This window comes from Leuciscus leuciscus (genome assembly GCF_965113295.1).
Source record: "Leuciscus leuciscus genome assembly, chromosome: 4".
NCBI classification, from domain to species: domain Eukaryota; kingdom Metazoa; phylum Chordata; class Actinopteri; order Cypriniformes; family Leuciscidae; genus Leuciscus; species Leuciscus leuciscus.
The window spans coordinates 21,906,405-21,932,048 of NC_138728.1; the positions used below are offsets into that span (position 1 = coordinate 21,906,405).

The 25,644-nt window shown below is 38.1% G+C and overlaps 1 protein-coding gene across 7 annotated transcripts in view; it reads left to right on the forward strand.

Annotated features, from left to right (window-relative positions):
• celsr1a (cadherin EGF LAG seven-pass G-type receptor 1a) overlaps positions 1-25,638 on the forward strand; it is a 94,117-nt gene extending 68,479 nt beyond the window's left edge. For 2 of the 7 annotated variants that reach the window (XM_082167365.1, XM_082167370.1), the window contains 27 exons: positions 1,068-1,240; positions 2,432-2,617; positions 2,694-2,807; positions 4,107-4,281; positions 4,384-4,525; positions 9,953-10,073; positions 10,212-10,395; positions 10,508-10,609; positions 11,500-11,594; positions 11,709-11,918; positions 12,826-13,009; positions 13,121-13,264; positions 13,399-13,579; positions 13,732-13,899; positions 14,043-14,169; positions 14,598-14,798; positions 16,192-16,366; positions 18,486-18,598; positions 18,701-18,780; positions 18,879-19,005; positions 19,810-19,935; positions 20,198-20,334; positions 21,409-21,509; positions 21,745-21,900; positions 22,010-22,237; positions 23,338-23,602; positions 24,653-25,638. In XM_082167365.1, the coding sequence (XP_082023491.1) occupies positions 1,068-1,240; positions 2,432-2,617; positions 2,694-2,807; positions 4,107-4,281; positions 4,384-4,525; positions 9,953-10,073; positions 10,212-10,395; positions 10,508-10,609; positions 11,500-11,594; positions 11,709-11,918; positions 12,826-13,009; positions 13,121-13,264; positions 13,399-13,579; positions 13,732-13,899; positions 14,043-14,169; positions 14,598-14,798; positions 16,192-16,366; positions 18,486-18,598; positions 18,701-18,780; positions 18,879-19,005; positions 19,810-19,935; positions 20,198-20,334; positions 21,409-21,509; positions 21,745-21,900; positions 22,010-22,237; positions 23,338-23,602; positions 24,653-24,680 (4,043 nt within the window). In that variant the 3' untranslated portion in view covers positions 24,681-25,638. Of the gene's footprint in view, positions 1-1,067; positions 1,241-2,431; positions 2,618-2,693; positions 2,808-4,106; positions 4,282-4,383; positions 4,526-9,952; positions 10,074-10,211; positions 10,396-10,507; positions 10,610-11,499; positions 11,595-11,708; positions 11,919-12,825; positions 13,010-13,120; positions 13,265-13,398; positions 13,580-13,731; positions 13,900-14,042; positions 14,170-14,597; positions 14,799-16,191; positions 16,367-18,485; positions 18,599-18,700; positions 18,781-18,878; positions 19,006-19,809; positions 19,936-20,197; positions 20,335-21,408; positions 21,510-21,744; positions 21,901-22,009; positions 22,238-23,337; positions 23,603-24,619 lie in introns of all 7 variants that reach the window. The other 5 variants (XM_082167368.1, XM_082167371.1, XM_082167367.1 and 2 more) reach the window with 4 other exon arrangements.
• Positions 25,639-25,644: the final 6 nt, after the last annotated feature.

Below are 25,644 nucleotides of genomic sequence, written 5' to 3' on the forward strand. Positions count from 1 at the left end.
CCAGTGCATGTGTGATAAAAATGATACCTTGACTTCAATGTTAATCAAATTGGATAAAGCGGCCAAAGGATAAACGTAAATGTAATTTTACTGAGGGTAGAATTTATTTACAATTTCTCTTGTGTCATTCCTTTAACAACTCTCTGCTGTGATGTGTGGTAATATTGATTCATAGGGGTTGTAGAGTTGGCTAGAGTAGGGATTCTTCACGCAATTTCTGCCAGTGATCAGGGCTCATTGAGTTCTCAAGTCCTCACTTGACTCTGTGACTCTACAGTAGCGTTTCCATATGATCACACTTCTGCTATGCGATTTGACCGCACACAAATCAAACGGTAGAAGGGAGTGCAGCACTGATAAGTCTTGGTTTGTTCAAGGCTTCCCCACTCCTTTAGACTGCAGGAGTTTTCAATAGATGTTATGACTTCATTGTCAAGATACTGTTGATTAAACTTCCAATATGTGGCCCAGAGCCACAAGACTCAGCATGTTAATGCGAAAACGGCAAAATTAAACAATTTTGTGACAGATTTTTCATTTTCATTTCCATTTTATTTTTAACTTTTTTGGTCTATTTTTTTAGAACATTATAGTGAGGACAAGGAAAAGGTCAAATGTGATCAGAAAAGTTGAGACCCAAATTCAAAGTCCCATCATCCACAAGGTCTCATTGTGCCAGTGAATGTGAAAATTCGGCAAAATTGTGTGTGCAATTTTCCAATATCAATAGCGTAGAGATGTATGAAGCACTGCTCACACAGACATTAATTTCAAACCAAGCAGATTTCTGTTGGCCAGCATGGAGAATTCGCATGACCAACTTGAACGCAAGCCAAAACGGCGTGAAAACAATTGCACCAATTCCTATTGGAACGACTGGATTTGGTCCGGACTACAGTATATATGACTGCTAGACCAATGGCATATATATATATATATATATATATATATATATATATATAGTATTTATAAGTATTTATATGCTAAAATATGCTAAATATGCTTTTAAAAACATAAAATATGTTTTTTATGCAGTCAGTCATAATCCATTTCTTTCTTTCTTGCAGTCATGCCTTCACCACAGCACTTTGATGGCCGTGCCATGGTGTCATGGAATGACCCTGATATCACCATCGGCGTGCCCTGGTACATCGGCCTTATGTTCCGCACCAGACAGACCAGTGGAACCACAACCCTAATGCAGGTCAACGCTGGGGACACCTCTCAAATCAACCTTCTGGTAAGTGTACAAATGTTACACTGCACACTGTACCATAGGGATGCACCGATACCGATACCAGTATCGGGTATCGGGCCGATACTGAGCTCATGTACTCGTACTCGTAAAAATGCCCCGATACCAACAACCGATACCAGGCAGCGTGTGTACGGTGTTTGTGTCCAGACAAAGAAACACTGACAACAGAAATTATAATGGGGATAAAAAAAGAAGGCTGTCTATGAGGTAAATATATCTTATTAGTGAAATATTAAACAGAATATAGTAACGCCTGTGGTGCGCGAGCTGATAAGAGAAAAACACGCAGTGGATTGAGCGCGCAAGCGGCACAGACGCGCGAGCTGGTCAGTGGAAAGTTTGTAGTTCAGTCGGATGTCAATGGCAAAGAAAGTAAAACGAGGCATGTAGCTTATTATTAACGTTAACTGACCAGAGAGAGAGAGAGAGAGAGAGAGAGAGAGAGAGAGAGAGAGAGCACTTCTGTTGAATGCTCTTGATTGCTGATCGTTCACTCAGCACGTGTTATTTGGATTAAAACTAAATCGTATATGTAAGTAAAACATGAACTGTTACTTTATTTATGTTTAACGAGTGGTTGCCTACATTATTACAGGACATTTGCCGGTCAAGAAGTTACATGAACTTCAAACATCCAAAGCGCGCGCCCCGAAAACCATCGCCTCAGACCGCGCGCGATACTGAATGGAAGTCTTTCACGTCTTGCGCTTGTATGGATGAATTCATTTTCGTTCGGTCTTAAAGGTGCAGCAGTTTAATTAATCTGCTGCTGTGTTTTAATGTTAATCAAACAAAGGACAAATAAATTACTCACTGCTCTTGACTAAATAGACTACCTTTTTTTTACTTTACAAAAAGATCCATCTATATTTAATTTATACAGTAATGAATATGCAGTGCATTAAATATATAGTTGATGAACAAATTAAGTTTAAATTTAATAAACAACTAATATGATTGATATGCTTTTGGTTTCTCTACCAATGCATTAAAAAAATTGCAAAGGCATGAATTAAAAATTAATTGAAAATTAAAAATACAGGTATCGGTTACGGTATCGGTATCGGCGAGTACCAAAAATTAAAGTATCGGTATCGGACTCTGTCTGGAAAAAGTGGTATCGGTGCATCCCTATGTTAAGTAAATATTTAATTTGAAACCATTTCCTTTAAGATAAGGGACAAGTATGTGCGGTTTGAAGTGCTTCTGGGAGAGGAAAAAGTGGCCACACTGGATTTCCCGGAGGTCCGAGTGAATGACGGGGAATGGCATCACCTCCTCGTGGAGCTGAGGAGCAGCAAAGATGGAAAGGACATTAAGTACATGGCACAGGTGTTCCTGGACTACGACATGTTTAAGGTCAGTTCTGTGGTACACCGTCTTAACAAGTCCTTAAGATGAAACCTGTTTACTGACATCCTTGCATGTTTTACAGAAGTCAGCTGAGATTGGAAATGTACTGCCTGGACTCAAGCTGAGGAGTCTGTTCATTGGTGGGCTTCAGGGAGCGAGTAGCAGCGTCCAGCAGGGATTTCAGGGATGCATGCAGGTGAGGACAAGGGAAAGCCTTTGAATTTTTCACCTAGAATGAGACAGTAGCAGTTTCTTGGCAAAACAGCTGTACAGGACAAAAAAAAAAATTAAATATGGAAGTAATTCTTTTGTATATAAAATGGGACCGAGTAATTTATCTGTTTATTATTAAAACTATTATTTTAGCCTGATAATTACAATTTATTCATATTTGTACTAAACATTTATCTGACATAAAATGTCACATGATCCTTCAGAAATTATTCCAATATGCTTATATGTGCATGATTCTTTGATGAATATAAAGTTTACAAGAACAGCATTTATTTGAAATAAATAAATAATTAGTTTACTTTTGATCAATTTATTGCCAAAAGTTTATTATTAATTTTTTTTAAAACCCCAAACTTTTGAAATGGTATTGTATACCCTAGTGAAAATAAAAACCTATTTCAAAATGTATTTAAAAAACATTTATTTCATACTAAGTATACAACAAATCAATTAACATATTTACTGACATATCGCTTATTGACTAGACTTACTGATATAAATATTATAATTAAACTTTATGTGGAGTTTATTAACTTTATTAATGTGCTTAATGTCACTATTAGTAAGGATAGTATGATCTCTGTAAAGTATCAGTCTTTAAATGCAATATATTTAAAGTGTACCTAAAGTATACTTGCAATAGTTCCACTTTAGCACAAACAAATATACTAAAGTATATCTTTAGTTGAACCTCAGCACTATTTATGGAGAACTAAAGTGCATTAAGTACAAAATAAGTTTTTCCAGTTTAGCAGACTACATGTGTACCAATTTAGTATACCAAAAGTAAAAATGCAGGGTATTTATATACATATATATGTATAAGTACATACACATGCAAGTACATAAATGCATTTGTAGTATTTAGCATAAAATAAATGTATTTCAAATCAATTTTAGTATATTTATTTTTCACTAGGGTACATATAAATCTCCAACCAGAATAAAAAGACAGAGCCTGAGTAATTATGATGAACTTGATGTGTGACCCTGAAGAAAACTATCTGAAGATTAAGTTTGCTACAAGTTTGCGCTTGTCAATTTACTAGTATTTGCGCCATTATTTAACCCCCCAAAAATCACGTCTTAAACCAGACGCTAATTTACACTGCTCTTGGTTGATCCGGATGCGTCCGTGTTCTTTAATGTGAACATTGTCAGTAAATCGCCCACTTGGGTTTTCGCTCTCATGCTAATTTGCCCTGTCTAGTAAATCTGGCCCAAAGTGTAAGGTGACTGACTTTATGTAAACGTGTCCCAGGGGGTCAGGATGGGGGAGACCGCCACCAACACAGCTAACATCAACATGCAGCAGGCGCTAAAGATCCACGTGGAGGAAGGCTGTGACGTGGCCAACTCCTGCGACTCCAACATCTGCCCCGAGAACAGCGACTGCACAGACGACTGGAACGCACACACCTGCACCTGTGACCCCGGTACTGACACCTGCATCACATTCCCTGCCATTGGACAGATGCATCTCATTTGAGTTCACACATGTTAATCCAATTCTCTTTCTCTCTTTCTGTCACTCACAGGCTTCTTTGGCAAAGATTGTGTTGATGCGTGTCATCTGAACCCGTGTGAGCATTTGTCCACGTGTGTTCGTAAGCCGAGCTCCTCTCACGGCTACACTTGCGAGTGCGGTCAGGACTACTATGGACAGTACTGTGAAAACAAGTAAGTCGTATACCGGATGAGATACCAGATAAGACCAGGCTGGTTTATTGTAGTTAGTTCTGGTTTTGGTATAGCTGGTGGACCAGCATAGCCATGTTGTTAAATAAACTAGCATGACTACACTGCAAAAAATGCTTTTCTTACTTAGTATTTTTGTCTTGTTTCCAGTCCAAATATCAAAAAATTCTTAAATCAAGATGTTCTACATTCAAGAAATTCTTAAATCAAGATCTTTGAAAATAAATGAAAATTAAAGGACAAGTTCGGTATTTTACACTTAAAGCCCTGTTTACAGATCGTATCTGATGAAATAGAACGGTTAAGATTAAAATTTGGACACATGCTGCTGTCCCGAGAATTTTAGGTTTATTTCGCTTCACCCCCCCACCCCCACAATGGTTGTCTATATGCACTGGAAGATTCCGACCTAAAAACACATTAAACTTTCGTTTACAAAGACGTGAAACTCACCGAGTGGTCAGGGGTGTTCACTGATATGTTCACTCAAAAATCGCTGAAAAAGATGCATTCCAACAGGTTTTATCGTAGTTTTTGTCCAACTCCATTGACTTAATAGGACGTGCTGTGAGACCGCAGCACCTTTAAAGTATTACTCCGCCGCTTCTTCTTCTGCTTCTTCTGTGTATTCAATGAAATGCCCGTGGTTTGCTTGCAATTGGCAAAGGTGCATTATCGCCACCAACTGGGCTGGAGTGTCTATTATTCAAGCTCTCAACGGAAGAATCACGGGTGTGACGCGTTTGGCAAAATAGGTCCACAAAAGCGAAATAAACCTAAAATTCTCGGAACAGGAGCATGTGTCCAAATTTTAATCTTAACCGTTCTATTTCATCAGATACGATCTGTAAACAGGGCTTTAAGTGTAAAATACCGAACTTGTCCTTTAAGTGAGTTTTTGCTTAAAACAAGCAAAATGATATGTCCATGGGGTAAGAAAAATAATCTTGTTTTAAGATTATTTTTCTTACCCCATGGACAGAAAAATGTGCTTGTTTTAAGCAAAAACTCACTTAATTTTCATTTATTTCCCCTGAAAACAAGACATAATATCTGATCTAATTTTACTTATCTAGTAAAAGATCTTGATTTAAGAATTTCTTGAATTTAGAACATCTTGATTTAAGAATTTTTAGATATTTGGACTGGAAACAAGACAAAAATACTAAGTAAGAAAAGCATTTTTCGCAGTGTAATGATGATGGTTCACCAAAGAATCTTGCTGGTTAAGCTAATTAAATGGTTAGTTCAACCAAAAATGTTAATTATGTCATCATTTACTCACCCTTATGCCAATCCAAACCCATCAAACATTTGTTCATCTTTTGAAAGATTTCATTTTTGCCCATTCATTGAAAACCCACGCAACCAAAATTTTGGTTACACTTTATTTCGATGGTCCATTTTAGACATTCTTCTAACTATAGGTTACTTTGCAGCTACATGTCAACTAACTCTCAGAGTATTAGGAGACTGGTAGGCAAGAGTTAGATGTTAGGGTTCGGGGTTTGTTAAATAAGTCGACATGTAGTTGTAAAGTTACTTATAGTAAGTAGAACGTCTAAAGTGGACCATCGAAATAAAGTTTAACGTCAAAGCAATTTTTTTAACGTTCGTCGACCATATTTGATGTATTGTATATATGTGCGTTGATAAAATTCTAAATGAAATAAAAATAAAGCAATTGTGTCTCTTCTGAAGAATTTGGATTAAACCGCTTGGATTGCTTTTACGATGGCTTTATGAAAGTTTTGAAGCTTGAGAAGATTTCCATCTCATACCATCTGTAAACTCCAAGACTGACAGATTTTTTTATTGCATTCCAAAGAGCTCCGTAATCAGTCCCATAGTGGAAAATGAATCCCTATCCTTATCAGCTGAGCCGGATCGGCACGGAATGGAGTGGTTAAGCAACGAGAACGGTTTGGCCTGACAGTGGAAAATGATCTTTGTGGTTAGTGCTGGTTTATTGCTGGTCCTAGCCAGTGGCCCAGAGAACAAGTAGCAATACAGCAGATGAAACTGGCCGACTAGTGTAGTATTTCAGAGGAAGTTGGTTCTAGAAGGGTTGTCTTCCCAGCTAACAGGAAACATTCTTGGAACATTCTGGCAAGGTTCTCTCAAAGTTATGAACAAATGTTCTTCCAGTAACATCAGTAGAATGTTCGTTCATAGTTATCTGGTCTTTAATAGCGCTCTCAGAACATTAGCACAAAATCTTTATTCATACATCGTTCATTTTAAACATTACTACTTCAAAACGTTCAACAATCAAAAAGTAGTGTTCCAATAATGTTTGTAAAATGATCAAATGGAATGTTACCGTAATGTTTTTGCTAAAATCCGCATAAACATTAAAAAAAAAACGTTTTTAAAAAAAATTTAAAAACTATTCTTTTTGAACGTTCTGAGAACAGTAAGAAACAATTTGTCATAACTTAATGGGAACGTTATCAAAATGTTCTTAGAACATATTTTTTGTTAGCTGGCTTGCTAGTCAAGTCTTTTGTTCCTGGTTCAACTGGTCAATAATATTATGAAATCATGTCTAATAATAGATCTTGCATGGCACATTTCTGCAGCGTCAGGCCTTGACAAACTAATCAGGGTTTATATTGTGATAATGACTGGCTGACTGTACATTATAGCTTACTTAATTCCAGGATGGATTTGAAGCTGTTGCATTCTGAATGGAACTGAAACACTGCAATGAGTTTTTACACTATAATTTTCACTTTAACACACTAAGATTTCTGTAATACTACATGTTGACTTGGAGTTGAGATGTCTTAGAGTTGAGGAAAATTGCTTTGTGCGAGATGTTCACATTCCTGACAATCGTGCAGTGTAGCAGTGTAAATGATTTGCATTATGAATGTCATCTTCATTCCAGTGGTTTGTGTTTGTGTGGGTGTGTCTGTCATTGTGTTGGCTCTTCTCCACAAAGTGGCGGGAAAACAACACAGTACACCCTTATCACAAGTCTGCACAAGATCCGCAGAATTGTAACCTTCCCTTTTATTTTCATATTTAATCTGCTGAACCCTCTGATCAGCAATGAATTCCTGTCTCAGCAGTCACACGTGGGACGTCTTTTCCTTTTGCTTCCTCTCTCACTCTGTTGACATGACTGTCCTCTATTAGATTAAGACCCAAACACGCAGCTAGCACCTGATGTTGAGTTAATAAGCACCATGCGGCCCTGCAGTCTGCGCTTTTTAAGGAGTTACAGAGAAGGAATTTTTCCTCACCTTCAGTGTCCTGAAATAAGTCAACAATGGAAATATACTGACCTCCAGCTGACCGTCTGCCGCACACTATTGAATTGCTTTTCAGCACAAAATTTAGCAACAAAACATTTGCAATATCTTGGAACTGTAATAGCACATTAGCACACATAATAGCATAATAGCACACACTTGACAAATTGCAAACGTGTGGTCTCCAGTGTGGTCTAGTGCACAATACCAGACATTTGTTGTGTTATTAAAATCATTAATGTTACCATGAAAGCACTCAAATATGACAAATTATTAACACTCCAATTTAGCTTAATTTGCCTAGCTTCTACCAAGTAAATGATGAATTTGCATTAAAATACACAGACTTTGATTGGACGCTCAGCCTTTGACGTCAACAACACTGAATATGGCAAGCATTTCTCCTCTTTTGTATAAGCTGATAAGCCTATTTATTTTGCTATTCCAATTATGCATGATTATATTCATTGTGTTTTATTATTTGCATTTTGCATAAGTTTTAGAGTATGTTTGGTGACTGTATTTTCTAAATCACCTGATTTCTGTGTAAAGCACAGGACAAACATACACCTGTAGAAAAGTCCTCGGCCACCCAAGAAAATGATGTTCAAATTTGTTTACTTGGGCAGTTGGTCTATATTTGCTTGTACAAACAGGCACAAGCCTGTTTCTCATCAGTTTCCTGCCTTCACTGTTGTGTTAATGCTTATCGTCAAAAGTCTGCCTACCTGCACATCTAATCTCTTGATCCCTACATCATGACAAATCCTGCCAGTGATTGATGAATGGTTGATCTTCTTGATTTATTGGTTCTCTGAGTGTAAGAGTGTTGAGATGTTGCAGGTTAAAGTGTGTAAGCTTTTTCAGTGATGCCAATTTTCATTGTTCAGTAAAATGCAGTAAATCAGAATCAGAGTAAATTTAAGTTTTTGCATTTGGCAAATGCTTTTATCCAAAGCGAATTAAATTCAAGGTACACATTTTATCAGTTTATCAAGTTCTACTGTTTGAGCTACAGGTAGACTAAACAAGATGAGTAAATTGAATATTTCAATCATGACAACTCTCAAAATAGTTTTAGGATGTTAATGAATGGCAGTGTTAATGTATTTGTTCTTGTTGGACTAGATCTGCTACGCTGCTGCTGTTTAACCAGACTGTTTAAATGTTGAGCAAACAACAATCTCATTGGCTGTAAGATCAACTGAGGCCAATCAGCTTGTGCCATGCAGTAATGATGTGATTGCTTGCAGATTTCATGTAAAGGACTTATCAGCCTGCACCATATTGAGTTTCATGACTGAACTAGATATTTAAATATATTAAATACAGAATTATTATTATTGTAAAGCCGAAACAAACTCACAACAATTTCCTATTATCACTGTAAATATTCTCTAAATCTATATTGTTAAAAGCGCTATATAAATGAAGATGAAGGTGACTATTTCATTATTTATTATTATTTTATAAATAATTAAAATCATATAATATGATAATATTAAATACATATTTTCTTATCCAATTAGACTATACATATTTAATATTACATTAATCATAGTAAATACATAAATTGATCAAGATCAAGAAATTAATCAAAATAGTTATTTGTTGCAGAAATGCATTATCATTTTACATTTTAGGATTTAAATTTTTTTTATTATGACATTAAATGAAGGAGAAACATTTCTGTAGAATAGGTTCTGAACCTTCTTTTCACCCAAATTGTTATTCTGTTCCAGCCCGATCTCATCCCAAGGCGTCATATACTGACGCTTTTGACATTTCGTCTACATCCAACGCACATGGCACCCTTTAGCGTCAATATGAGACGCAGATAGATATGGGCCAGAAGGCGCCTCCTAGCGGTCTAACCCTAACCCTACCCCAGACCTAAACCTACCCATAACCGAACAAAGCTCTGTGCGTCTCATATTGACGCTAAAGGGTGCCATGTGCGTTCGATGTAGACGAAATGTCAAAAGCGTCAGTATATGACGCCCTAGGATGAGAATGCGTTGTCTGTTCATATAATTTGTAGTGAAAAACATTTTATTATATTACAAAATAATTCTAAAGAGATGCAATTTCACTAGTGGTCTCAGACTTTTTGGGCCCCACTGTAAATTAATGTATTTTCTGCACACAGAGTGGAGAAACCATGTCCTCGTGGTTGGTGGGGCATCCCAATGTGTGGTCCTTGCAACTGTGATGTCAGCAAAGGCTTCAACCCCGACTGCAACAAGACGACTGGAGAATGTCGCTGCAAGGTATGAAGATGGGATTTCTTTTAACAACATTCACCCAAACTGCTCTGAGCCTTTCAGTCTGGACTTGGTGTCCAAGTATTACAAAATGTCATAAAATGTCCCTTGACTACCTTTTTACAAAGTATCTCTTTCCCACAGGACAACTACTATCGACCGAAAGACGGTGACACCTGTTTCCCCTGTGACTGCTTCCATTTGGGTGCCACTTCACGCTCCTGCGACCCAGAGACGGGTCAGTGCCCCTGCAAGGCGGGTGTGATTGGGCGACAGTGCAACCGCTGCGACAACCCCTTCTCTGAAGTGACCAGCACGGGCTGTGAGGGTATGTATTCCCTCTGACCTGCTTTGAGTTTAAATCGAAGATGTGGTAAAATGCATCTACACTAATGTAGTTCTAAGTGAGTATCGTAATGTTCCATATCTTCATCCTTCAGTTGTGTATGAGGGATGCCCAAGAGCCTTTGATGCTGGAATCTGGTGGCCCAGGACCAATTTTGGGCGTCCAGTTGCCATGAATTGCCCCAAGGGATCTATTGGTGAGTGCTGCAGGCCTTGTTATTGAATTTAATTGACAATGACTATCTACTGTATATTTACATTTACATTTGGCAGCCACACTTTTCCAAAGCGACTTCCAATTATACATTGTATCAGTTTATGCAATTTCCTGGGAACCTAACTCATGACCATATATATATAACGCATGTTAATCCATAGAGTATACAAATGTATGTAATTGTAAAAAAAAAAAAAAAACACATATATTATACATAATAGTGTGACGTTTCTTGGAGTTTTACCATTGGACAGCCTGAAATAACCTTGTCATTACATAAAAAATTAAATGATCTGATATTTTTAGAGACATACTGACTTTAACACTCATTCATGATGGTCTACAAGGTCCTATCTGTGATATCATTTCCTGTGTCATTGTTGTATTGACAAAAAAAAAAAAAAAAAGGCTTGTTGGTTATACTACCTGACATGTGATTTGGTTTAGTTAGCTACAATGGTTTGTCTTTTAGTGTAAGGCATTAAAGGGAAATAAGAGTCTGAATCTTGTGCAAATGCCAGTGTTTTCAGTGTTTTTCTGTCGCTTGGCACTGCCCCACCCCACACTGACATTAGCCAGCTCTGTTAACAAAGAACTCTCATTGGCAGAACTATCCAGTTAGATCTTTTCATTGGTCGGGTAACCGAATGTTAATGAGGCCTCTTCTCTAGAGTATTGTGGGACATGGCTTGGCATCGCTTGTATAGACACATTTACCAAAGTGCTTGTTGGACCGAGGTCTTGGTTTGAGAAACTTCTGAAACTGTACTTTCAGTAAAAGCAATTTAATATTTGTGTAATGTATTTAATTTTTTTTATTTAATTGTTTTTATTACATTATTCAGCATATTGTTTTCTAACTGATTTTAGGCACTGCTGTCAGACACTGCAATGACGAGAAAGGCTGGCTTCCCCCTGAACTCTTCAACTGTACCACCATCACATTCTCCCACCTCAAAAAACTGGTACATCTATTTGTTTTAATAATAATAAATCGATTTTAACTTACATATTGAAAAAGCTTAATTTACCTCTCTATCTCCCCTACTCTTGTTCAAACCCCACCTCTTTACGGTCAGAATGAGGAGTTGCATCGTAATGAATCCACAATGGATGGGCAGAAATCGAAGGACATCGCTCACATGTTACAGAACGCCACCGACCAGACCAGCTCCTTCTACGGCAACGACGTGAAAACGTCTTACCAGCTCATTTCCTGGATCCTGGACTATGAGAGCCAGCAACAGGGCTTTAACCTGGCCGCCATGCGTGACGCCAAATTTAACGAGGTTGGATTTACTGCTTCCTCTCTATTGTTCTCTCAATACATTCTGCTTCAGTTCTAATACTTATTAGTGGTGTTTAAGACAAGGATCACTGTTACTTTTGCTCATACATCCGGTTCAGGGTCACATATCTGAACAAACCCAACTATTTAACTTCATCACTCTCTCACACCATTTTTGCTACATGCATAATACCTCAAATTATGCAACTTGTTGAGGACTGAGGAGAGATGATTTTTCAAAATTCTACACCGGACATGCGGCATGTCGTGACGTGATAAAACAAGGTCCCATTATAATTAAAAGAGCTGTCTAGACTGGCAGTGCCCATTGCAGACATCGTAATATCCAAAATATCATAAATACTCAGGGTTTTGAATTGTAACATTTTTACATTCTTCAGTGAATGTAAAAATGTATTTTGCACTCACCTAGCTTCCACCCAGAACATTCTTGCAACTGTATAAAACCACTCAGAGCATCTTAGCAACCACATACTGTAACAACAACCTGAGCAACCGTGTGACGTCAACTTTTGCACATGCAAGCACTTTTTACTACTGTTTATTGCTATACCAATAATGGGATGTTAGGAGCATTTTCTATTGGTGTGTGCTGTGCTTGAAAAGAAAGAAAAACTCTGGCAGCCCATAATTGTGAGCTTTGAGGTTTAGTGGATTAGTGTAAATAACACAGCATATAATGACTGATGTCATGAGAACGAAAACGCCCATGTTTAAAGCTCATCTGGCAACATGAATGTACTTATCTTGATACATGGTTTTAGGATAAGGATACTTTAAGACCGCGTTCATTATGTCTTGTCTTGGCCCAGATTCAGACTTCTAATGGCTCTCACATCTCCAGAATTTTACCATTAAATACTGAGGTATGCGTTTGAATGTTTCAGAACATAGTGAAGGCCGGCAGTGCAATCTTGGATGCCAGTAATAAAGAGCACTGGGATCAGATACAGAGAACAGAAGGAGGCACAACACATCTGCTGAGAAACTTTGAGGAATACGCCAACACTGTGGCTCAGAACATGAGGAAAACCTACCTGAAACCTTTCATCATTGTTACCGAGAACATGGGTGAGTTACATTGATTAAATCAATTTAAATACACTGTAGACCAATTATTGAGTAAATAGTTTTGAACACTACACAGTTCTTCTTAACCTCAATCTTTCTTTGACTCCTCAGTTTTTGCAGTGGATTATCTGGACGCCATTTATCCAGATGAGGTAAAAATCCCTCGTTTCCAAACAACTGACCAGGAGTGTCCCAAAGACCTTAGGTCATCTGTTCTTTTCCCGGAATTCAGCTTTAAACCTTCAGATCATAAAGGTAAAACATACATTACAGTAACAAAAAGACAATGAATTATGATTTACTTAGTTAAAGCGTCAGTTTGAAAGCAGAAATACAGCAGATTGGTAAGCTCAAAGCTGGTTCAACTGTGAAATATCTTGTTCTGGTAGTTTCTCCTACAGATGATCCAGAATCTCAGGGAAGCTCTGATGAAGAACACTATCAGGCTACAAACAAGAGGAAAAGGCATGCTGAGAGTCTTCCTCCATTTCCTGTGGTTGCAGTCATCATCTATAAAACTCTAGGCCAGCTCCTACCAGAGCACTACGACCCCGACCGTCGGAGTCTCAGGTACAGAACGCCACTTTTTAGTGTTTTATCCGATTGAATAGCACTTGTCCAAATATTTAGTCCTGGTGGCATTCCACAGTCAAACACAGAACACTGTTGCCATGCTCAGAAGATTCATTTAGCATGTCATTGCTGCCCGTTTTTTTCCACAGGCTGCCAAACCGTCCGGTCATTAACACTCCCATCGTGAGCACAACTGTGTACAGTGAAGGCGAGCCATTACACATTCCTCTGGAGCAACCAATCACGCTGGACTACAATCTTCTGGAGACGGAGGAGAGAACCAAACCTGTGTGTGTGTTCTGGAACCACTCCATCACGTGAGTCACAACCCCTCCATACACATTCATTTTCACACTTAATAACAGATAATACTCATTCAAAAATCAGTCCGCATGCTTATTTCAGGAAGTTGTTGGTGTGTAGATGATTAATGCCGGTCTGGTATGTCTTTGTGTGTCAGTGTTGGTGGCACAGGTGGCTGGTCGTCCAAAGGATGTGACCTCATTTCCAGGAACCACACGCACATCAGCTGCCATTGCAATCACTTGACCAGCTTTGCCGTCCTTATGGACATCTCCAAGAGAGAGGTACTGTGGCTAAAAGGCTGCCATCTTGCCCTACTCATAGGGAGAGTTCACCCAAAAATGAAAACACAGTCATCATTTATTCATCCTAACTTACGTTCATCATCAGAACGAAAACATTCATCATTTTCAAACCTCACTGGTTCTCATGCGTGAAGCAAGCATGTTTGAGCTTCCTTTTACCATGTTTGATGTGTGTATATTTATATGTGAATAGCAAGACTTTTGCTGGATTAATTTTACAATCTCTTTATGATCTTTTGGAAGCTTGCAAATGTCGATTGCATTGTCAATAGTTGGGCAAAAATCATTGAATATTAAAAATATCATTTGTGTTCCAAAAATTAAGCCTAAATAAGAGTAAACGATGGCAGAAATTTTTTTCTGTTTTTTTTGGATTCTTTTATCGACTTTTTCTCTCATTCTGTCAGCATGGTGATGTCCTTCCCCTGAAGATTGTCACCTACACCGCAGTCTCCGCTTCTCTGCTGGCGCTCCTCCTCACCTTCATCCTGCTGGCCATCCTGCAGAAACTACGCTCCAATCTCCACAGCATCCACAAGAACCTGGTGGCCGCCTTGTTCTTCTCCGAGCTGGTCTTCCTCATCGGAATCAACCAGACCGACAACCCGGTGAGGAACTCTCCTTCAGAACATTACTGTGTGAAACCTGCAAAATACTGTGAAATGAAAGCGAGCAGGAACTCAAAAGACCACACATGAAATTATAAGACTGGCTAAATGGGTTTGATCTTTCATCACGTTAAATCACAAGTGAGCATTTTGATAAATGTGGTTTGGTGTCTTCTCATCGAGGAAGTCTCATGTTGTAGTTTTCCCTCTCAGCAATATCCAAAATGTAGATCCTCATTCTCAAATTCCACTAATTACTTTCTTAAGTCTGTAATTAACAGCTGGAAATAGTTGAGGTTTCTTTGACAAATGGCTACGATTGCTGTGAGGTGGCTTTAATTTGGGGTATTTGACAATCCATCACTGAGTAGAGAAGAGCTTTAATGGTTTAAATCCATTTATATGTGGTTTGACACTATCTTTCTGGTGGCACTCACTGGATTACAGCATTTTATACTTCATATTTTTATATAGACGCTGCAGCATGTGAAACAACAGAAGCTTTATACATGAAAATATGTTTGCAATACCACTCATGAATGGAAGTTTTAAAATCCTCACTATTTTGCTCGTTCAAATTCCACATTTTCCAGCAGATTTTTCTCATGGAGGCACCACTGGTGTCTGCCAGTACTAGGGGTCGATTTAGAGTTATACCGACACATTCTCACATTAGTTTAATATATGTGAGGTCTGGCTACACGTCGGACACACTGTTTAGGTCTAACTCTGTAGAGAAGGCATGTATATCTACTACGATCTTTAAGTGCCTGAATTTCAAGAACATGTCCTGGTATAACAACATAATGCAGTAGCTATTTAGACTAAGTGAAAAAGAAGGTTAATTCATTTGGACCAAGTGTAAATAGCAACAAACTGCATCTTGTCTACTGCAAATAATAATGCATGCTATTCACACAAATGTGCTTTTATTAAGGATAATCGCTAAGCTATACTGAGTAGAGTGAAAACAGGCTTTACCAACAAGTTTGGCTATTCGCATTAAAAGTGTAACATGACACTGGCAAAAAAAAATTCAAAAATATGTCCACATTTTATTTCACCAAAATCTAGTACTAATTTTATTTAATTAATCAAAAAATGCTGTTCTTAAAACCCTTTTTTAAATTACCTAGAGAAATCATGGCTTGAAAAATGCCATAAAAGTATAAATGTAAATACACTTAAATTGAAATGTGTACATCATGGTAGTTTTTGTTGTGCTGCCTTTAATTTATGGTTTTGATTATAACTTTTATTATGTTATTGTAATTAATTAATTTATTTATTTTTCTAATATACTGTATTGCAGTAATAATACAAACTCATTGTAAGGTATCTGAATGTATTGCAATAATGAGAATATGCTCTCTCTCTCTCTCTCTCTCTGTAGTTTGTGTGTACGGTGATAGCCATCCTCCTGCACTACTTCTACATGTGCACGTTTGCCTGGACGTTTGTGGAGGGTTTGCACATTTACCGCATACTCACCGAAATCAGAGACATCAACCTTGGCCACATGCGCTTCTACTACGCCATCGGCTGGGGGATCCCTGCTATTATTACAGGTCAGACACACCTCTTCATTCTATGCTCTAATTACTATTTCATGTACATACAGTACAGCCAACCTAACGTCTTTGCAGGTTCATATTTGTACGCTCATGCACTCAGCGAATGTCCATAATGTCAACATAGATACACACCTTCAGCTTATGAATTTGACTATCGGACATGTTTTTAATCCGCCACATTTATGTTGTCGGGCTTGGACTCGCCCCTTCCTTTAGATGGTGTGTGTTTGTGTGATCCCTGTGGGAATGAGACAGGACGCCATTGTCTTCATATTACTACCTCTCGGTCTCTCGCTCTTTCTTTTTCTGTTTTCTCTCCAATGGCTCCGCTCTCCATAATGGGTGTCACTTTCTCCACTGGCACATGCTCAAAGCAGTGAAAAAGCCCCTATCCTACAGATAATAGAGACTGACCCGACTCCTCTCTGCTCCTCCCAGCTCAATGAATGGCTGCCTGCTTTCTTTATTCCTTTCTGTAATGGTGCTGTGGACATGAATGATATGCAGACCTCAAATTGTGCTGCTGTTACTTTTCTAAGTAATCATACTTACCATATTCACCAATAAAATGCAAAACATTTCAGAAGACTTTTCCTGTTAATGGAGGAACCCAAACCATATCTGGAGACTAGAATATCTTAGAATATCAGCGAAACATAGGGGAGGCTTAGTATCCACATAGAAACACTAGCAACCAGTCAAAACACATTGGTAATAGTAGAATGTCCTAGAAACGCCATAGAATATCCTAGAAAAGCCCTAACAATGACTCAGGGTAAAATAGCAACAAGCTCAAACTTTCAGAATACCTTAGCAACCACATACTGTAGCAAGACTCTAGAAACCACCCAGAACACCCTGGTATCCACATAGCAATGTATAGCAACTGTTCTAAGCTATTTAGCAATCACAATCACACAAAAATACAGAAACTACCTAGCAATATGCTTTAAACCAATGAGAGCACCTTAGGAGACACCTACACTAGCAATACCCTAGCACCCTGAAACACTAGTATTTACAGAGAAATATCTTAAAATACAACACTCCCAACATCTTAACTGCATCGCAAGAACCTAAAAAACACTTGGAACACCTTAGTAACTGCATAGCAAAGCCCTAGCAACTACCTAACAACAGGATATAAACCACTTAGAACACCTTAGCAACCACCTACAGTAGCAACACCCTAGCAACCACCCTGAACACTGTGGCATTCACATGTTAAAAAAACACTCCCATAAACTTAGCAACAGCATTAGAATAAAACCACTCAGAATACATTAGTAACTGCATAGCAAAGCCTTAACAACCACCTAGAAAACCCTAGCAACCACGTAGCAATTACTCCGGACACCATAGCAACACCTTAGCAATTCACCTACAGTAGCAACACCAAACCACCCTGAACTGTGGCATTCACGTACAAAAAACACTCCCAAAACAGGAACAGCATTGCAAAAAAAACCCCCAAAAAACACTCAGAACACATTAGTAACTGCATAGCAAAGCCTTAACAAACACCTAAAAAACCATAGCAACACCTTAGCAACCACCTACAGTAGCAACACCCTAGCAGTGTGCTAAAAACAACTGCAAACAGCGTAAACTGCATAGCAACACATTAAAAACACTCAGAACACCTTAGCAACTACTAAGCAACACCCCTATAAATTACTCGGAACAACCAATTAACAACTCCCTGGAAACCACCCACAAAATCTTAGCATTGTGGGTTACCGTGACATACCAAACATATTTTGTTGTTTCTGGAACAACTTTCCTGTCTAAAAAAAAATACTTTACCCCTAATACTTACTCTACCCCTAAGTTATCCCTAAAATTAGAGGATAGTGATAGGTGCATAACACTGATGTAGAAGCATCTAAACCTGGCTGTAAGCCTAAAACTGACATAAACTGTAAGCTTGTACCTCAAATCTGATTGGTTGATTGGAATGTTGTTCCAGGATCAACAAAGATGTTGATCCAGGCACATGTTGCACTTGGTAAAATAACGTTCACCAGCATGGTGGCAGTAAGTAAGTTTTACAGAGAAACGCATGTTATCTTAAGATGGTGTAAAAGTCATGTTGGTGTTTATGTCCCATCAGGTTTGGCTGTGGGTTTGGATCCTCAGGGATATGGAAACCCTGACTTCTGCTGGCTGTCTGTCCATGACACCCTCATCTGGAGTTTTGCCGGACCCATTGGTGTAGTGGTGCTGGTAAGTCCATCCGTCAGTCATCTATAGATCATTCTAACTATCAGTCTCGTGTAATTCTCTACCTGCATTAACTGCTTGAATGTTAAACAATCTCTTTAACAGGTCAACATTGTTATCTTTGTGCTGGCAGCCAAGGCGTCGTGTGGCCGTAGACAACGTTCCTATGCGAAGTCTGGGGTCATGTAAGACGTTGTTATCCTGTCCCTTGAGAGCATTTACTGAGGATTGTTTTATAAAGTATAGTGGTACTCATTGTGGTTTGTTTTTGCATGTGCTCCAGTCCTGCTATGCGGATGGCCTTCTTACTCCTGTTGCTCATTAGCGCCACCTGGGTGCTGGGTTTAATGGCTGTCAACAGTGATGTCATGACCTTCCACTATCTGTTTGCCATCTTCAGCTGTCTGCAGGTAACAGTCATAATCTTTCTGAAAAAATGGAAATAAGGAAAGCATCACTATGGCCCGGTTTCACAGACAAGGCTAAGGGATAGTTCACCCAAAAATGAAAAATTAGCCCATGATTTACTCAACCTCAAGTATTCCTAGATGTATATGACATTCTTCTTTCAAGACGAATACAATATCGGAGTTATATTAAAAAATGTCCTGGCTCTTCCAAGCTTTGTAATGACAGTGAATGACTGTTTCTGTTTTGAAATCCATAAAAGTGCATCTATCCATCATAAAACTGCATCTATCCATCATAAAAGTGCTCCACATGGCTCCGGGGGGTTAATAAAGGCCTTCTGAAGCGAAACCATGCGTTTGTGTAAGAAAAATATCCATATTTAACATGTTACAAAGTAAAATTCTAGCTTCCGGCCAAACAGCCATACGCAGTCTACTTACGCCTAAAGCATAAGAATGTCATATACATCTAGGATGACTTGAGGGTGAGTAAATCATGGGCTAATTTTCATTTTCGGGTGAGCTATCCCTTTAAGCCAGATTAAAGCCCTAGAAAGTTAAGGCAGGTAAGTTTGGAGCTAAAATCTGTAGGATAGAGGATCTTGAGGGCCAGAGTTGAGAAACCCTGCATTATCAACTAATTGGAATAAAAACGTTTAAGCTGTATAAGTTTAAGTACTAAAATTAGTAAAGGTAAAACTGAAAAAACGAAATAAATATTTTCAAAAATGACAAAAGCACGTAACACGTCAAACAAAAATAACTAACACAGGCAGGTTTTCTTTTCCTGTTTCTGTTTTTCAGGGCATATTCATTTTCTTCTTCTACATCGTGTTCAATAAAGAGGTGAGGAAACATCTGAAGAACGTTTTCACGGGAAAGAAACAGTTACCTGACGAGTCCAGCACCACGCGCACCACCCTACTGACGGTAAGTTTCTGTAACACATATAAATGATTCAATGTTTATACATGAATTATCCTTAATGCATCTGAAAACAGCTGTTAGAATCGGATTGAATGTCAATTTGTCTAGTAGCAAATGAATAACCAAGTCATTTCAATTATGTAATTTGCAAGCAATAAGAAAGTCATTTCATATTTTAAAGGAAGAAGTTTGCTATGAAGTGGTCTGGCATTTGGAAATGTATTATTTCGCTTGATTTACAGTACTGTGCTTCCTCTGTCTTTAGCGTACTCTGAACTGTAATAACACGTACATGGAGGACGGCGCGATGTTCCGCTCGGGCATCGGCGAGTCGACGGTGTCTCTGGAGAGCACAGTCAGGTCAGCTAAGAGTCACAGCAGCTACCTTACTTACACACACAGGTAACACGCTACTGCTTGGGCACGGCGCAACACGCTTATTATGTAACATTTCACTTTCTCTTTCTATCCTACTTGACATTTCTCAATAGCTTTAATGATTTCATCTTTTTGAATTGACTCTTCTCTTTTCATATGCATGAGCAAATGTGCATGGCTTCTGCTTTGCTTTGCTTTGCAGTGCTGCGATAATGTACACAAACTCTAACCTGTCCCTGCATGTATATCCATGAATGTCGTGTGTTAACATCCGTCTCATTGTATACACTGAACGCAACCTTGTGACGTCTCAAATGCTCTGTTTATAGATTATTTTGTGTAATCCACTCATCATTGTGTGTAAACAATATGAATTTGCTGACAGTATTCAGTATTATGATGTATTGTATGCTATATTGGAAGAACACCTCCCTGCAAGCTTGTTGCTAGCATTGCAAACTAGCAGAATTGTGTTCAGAATTATGTCCCAATCATAGTTCAGTCATGAAACTCAATATGGCGCAGGCTGATAAGTCCTTTAGATGAAATCTGCAAGCAATCACATCAGTAACGCTTGGCACAAGCTGATAGGCTTCTGCTTATCTTGCAGCCAATGAGATTGTTGCTTGCTCAACATTTAAACAGTCTGGTTCATTGTTTGCTGTAAGCTAGTCGTTCAGCAGTTCCTCTGAACCCCTCCACCTCCCCCAGCTCCACCTGCCTAGATCTGCTATGGGATTTATGTATGTCTATTTATGCAGCAGCATATCATATCTTACATGCTCACAGCAGTGTATCTGTGTGTCTATAAGCAGTAGCAACTCCATACTTGCATGTATGCATGTAAATGTATATTAAAAGCTAGTCGTATCTTGGGCGTGTAATTAAGTGAAATTTTACAAGTTTAGACTCAATTTTATGAAGCTGAACCTTTAAATAACAAGAATTTGTGCAAGTCAACACAGGCTGATTGGTCATATATGGGACATTTTTCATTTTATTTGGTTTTTCACTCGAATCTAATCTCACTGTGTAGAGGTCATGTGAGGGGCATCTGTCTTGTATCCCTCTCATTCTCCTTCTTTCACTCCTACACAGGGATGAATTGGGTCAGAAGCCCAGTGTTTCATCTGGAAATGCTAAAGCTGGACACACTGACATTGACGGCTCACTCTTCCATAACGGCACTAAGGCAGATGGTATGAAAAAACTTTACCAAGCCAGCATTGATATATACTTAACGCCTGTTATCCACATGTAGACTAGGGTAGTGTGACATCTATATTCTTACAAATATATACAAAATGTGCTGATACAATTTCTTAGATTCTGTATACGTATCTGAGTATGTATGATACATAAGCTCTGTATGTATCTGAGCTTCTGTATGTATCTTTCTAATTCTGAGATTGACGTAAGGTTGTGTGTATTCAGACTCAGATTCGGACAGCGAGCTCTCTGTAGACGAACACAGCAGCTCGTACGCCTCCTCTCACTCGTCCGACAGCGACGATGAAGACATCGACATGAAGCCAAAGTGGAATAATGAGAGACAACCACTACACAGCACTCCAAAGGGTACAAAAGATGGTATTTGTCTTTCATAATTACATTCAATATGGAAATCTAAAAAATTGATGGATGTATTTGCAGGTTATTGAAGTGTCAAATAACATTAACCCCGCCTTTTGTGTTTCAGTGGACACAGTGTCCAATCATGTCAAGCCCTACTGGCCGATTGAAACCATGACAGCCAGTGACAGTGAAGATCCCGGAGGGGCAGAGAGACTGAAAGTGGAGACCAAAGTCTGTGTGGAGCTCCATCAGGAAAATAAACTCAATCACACCGGAGAGAGCACTCAGGACAAAGACCACCCAACACCCTCCGTTCAAGCCAACAGCAACCACCAGCCTGAACAGAGGAAAGGTAAGAGTGGAAAATTAACACTTTTATTAACTGTAAAACACCAGTTCAGCAGGGGTTTTTTTTCTCTTTTTTTAAAAAAAAAAGAAAGAAAGAAAGAAAGAAAGAAAGAAAGAAAGAAAGAAAGAAAGAAAGAAAGAAAGAAAGAAAGAAATGCAAAAGAAATGCAAAATAAAAGAAAATTGTAAAATGTATAAATAAATAAAAATTAAAAAAACATTTTGCTTCATCGGAATGGGATGACACTTGGTGACTTTTGTCGCATTAGCTATGTGAACACACAAAAAATCATGGACATGATTTGGATATGTTAAAGGGGGAAAAAAGGTCACTCTTGGCTCCTTCGCTGTCAAAAATGTTAATATATGTAAATGTTAATGACATAGGAAATTAGTGGGAATCTTTTGGTGGTACAAACTTCTGTGCAAAAAAAAAGTGCACAGCCAAGAAGAATTATCCAGTCCTTATTTTGTTAAATTTTTTAATTATCAAATACGGAGTAAAAATAAATAAATGCTATCAGGTTAGTTTCAGGTTTTGCATTATAATTACAATCAAACATAAAACATTTGTTAGAAAGGGAACAGATCCCTTTCTAACAAAATTTTAATGTTTGATTGTAATTATAATGCAAAACCTGATACTTATCTAACAAAAAATATATCTAAACCTTGACAAAAAGTAGTATTTTAGAATGTCTTAATAAATATCTAAATGCAAAACCTAATAAAATGAAGAAATTATGTCTGAAAAAACAACGGGAATCCAAAAGCCACCATTACACACATTTTTATTTTTTAACACGTCCAGATAGCACTATTCTCACTTCAAAAAATAAATAAAAGGATTTTAAAGGCCTTCACTCTATTTTAATTGAAATATTGTCGAACAAAAATGTATTACATTGATTTTCCGCCTGAAAAAAAAAAAGAGTTACATTTCAAGGCTACGGTCACTTTTGACCAAGAGGGAGCCAAGTGTTACCCCTAAACAAAGAGGTCCAGAGGCTTACGGAAATATAGTAATAAAAAATAAAAAAGATTTGTTGCTATGCATTTTACATATAGTATATACTAATATCCTCATGTACTTTCTTCTCATAGGTATTTTGAAGAATAAGATCACATATCCTCCTCCGCTGACAGACAAAAACATGAAAAACAAACTTCGGGAGAAGTTATCGGACTACAATCCCCCCACCATCTCCTCCAGAGCCCCCTCTATAGCCTCGAATGATGGGGGCAATGGCCACAATGTCCTCATCAAGCCCCCTCATCGACCGCCCGTCCCACCACGAGAACAGCAGAACGGCATGGCCATGACTCTGAAATCAGTGACCGTCAATGGCGGCAACCACTCAGACTCTGAGTAAGACGTTCTTTCACACTCCACCTCGCTTCACCCAAACCTATCTTTTGTTATCTGTTTTGTTTTTGTTTTTTTTACAAAAATAAAGGCAGTTCAGTAATTGGTTATAAATTGCATTAGGGTTCATTCTAATATACTATTAATAATTGCATTATTAGTTGATACTAATACCAGTGAAATATCATGATACCAATTTTGATTCTACCTCAAAAACAAATTGGTGAAATATTTAGAAATCGTTTAAAATGTGTCCAGGTCAAACGAAAAAAGGGAAACACTTAACTATATAAACTGTACATTTATAAACATTTGTTAACTACATTAGTTAACTAAAAATGATCATTTCTTCTACATCATTTCTTTAATCTTAGTTCATTTCAACATTTGCTAATACATTTCTGCTAACATTATTTAATGCACCCTGAACTAACAGTGGACAATTGTATTTTTTTATTAACTAACATTAACAAAGGTTAATCAATGCTATGAAAACATATTACTCATCGTCAGTTAACGCATTAACTAATGTTACCAAATGAGACCTTATTGTAAAGTGTTACTGAAAAAAAATTGAGATTTCTTTATTTCTTAGGGACATTTCACTGTTCTTTCTGGAGAACATGTGATTATTATATATATAACGTATGTGTAAAATCAACACATGATGTAGGTGCACATGAATATTTTTGTTGCAACTTTACTGTGCATGTTTAATCTATAGTGACACCACCGAACGATACTGAACAAGGACTGATATTATTACATTTTCGACTTGATACCAAAGTACTAGTGCCAGATATTTCTAGATTATAGATGTTCATTTTTGCATGTTTTTGAAACCTGAGCCCTCTGATTCTGTTCAGCTCTTTTGTCTGTTGGAGCATGTGTCCCGAAAACAAAGGGCGTCTTCTTTACACCTGTTGTCCATGTGGCATGCGGCTGCTGTATCCCAACAGAACACCCTCCTAACCCGCATGTATCCTCCTTCCTTTTCTCTCCCTTTTCTGCTCACTACAGCGGCAGTAATGAAACATCAATTTGACCCAGCAGGAAACCTGAGGAACTTCTGCCCTCGTGAGGGACGAATATCAGCCCTTTACAGTGGGAGGAAGGTGGAAAGCAAAGGTGGATTACACAAAAACCCTCCTTATAGGCACACCTTGCTCTCCATCGTGTCCCTGGGGTCCAGGCTCCATCGGAGAACAGTATTACTGCAGATGTCAGCCTGTTAAATGAACCATAAGGAAAGAATAAGGGAATGTATCTAAATACGCAAGACCGGGTCAGCGAAGAAGTAGTGCCAAACCACTAAACGTGGGAATTTAACCATCCCAGCATGCCGAGCGACACGCTCTGACTGACTGACAGGTGGACTTGAAGAGACACATAAGTTGTTTTGTAAGTAATTTTGTACGATCGCACAAGGCTGAAACTGTGCAGAGACATTTTCTGATCACAGAATGCTGAAATGTTCTTATGAACATAGAGGAGATCCTTCTCTCGACTAATACCTTCCTCGTGTAATTACTGTGTAGATATATATTTGTTGTTGCTGTTTTGAAATTGTAATATTTTTAAGGCACATTTGTATATTGAAAAGCATTTTTAATAACATTTAATGCAAGACTATTTTTATCCAATGTGGTTCAATCAAAGATGTTTTTGTACTTGATTTGCAGCGTTAATCATTTGGGTTTCTCTGGTGCTCTAGTCCCAAAACACGACTAAAAAACACTGTTCAACTTTGACCATTTTCACTGGTGATGTTTAATAATGTTGGAACTGTGAAGACGTTGCCTTTAGACTCAAGGAAATGAAAATGAATGTGTTTTCTTTTCTTTTCTTTTCTTTTTTTATCGAAAAGTTCATAATTCATGTTCCAAAGACACAGCAGTGAAAGAGACTCGCAGGTGTTTAAAAGAATTTTTCACAACAAAAGACACTGGATTTCTTATGAAATAGCTGTATTTATTTTTATGTTTTGAGACACTGGACAAAAATTGAAGCTGTAAAAATAAAAGCTCTCTGAATTTGTATATTTT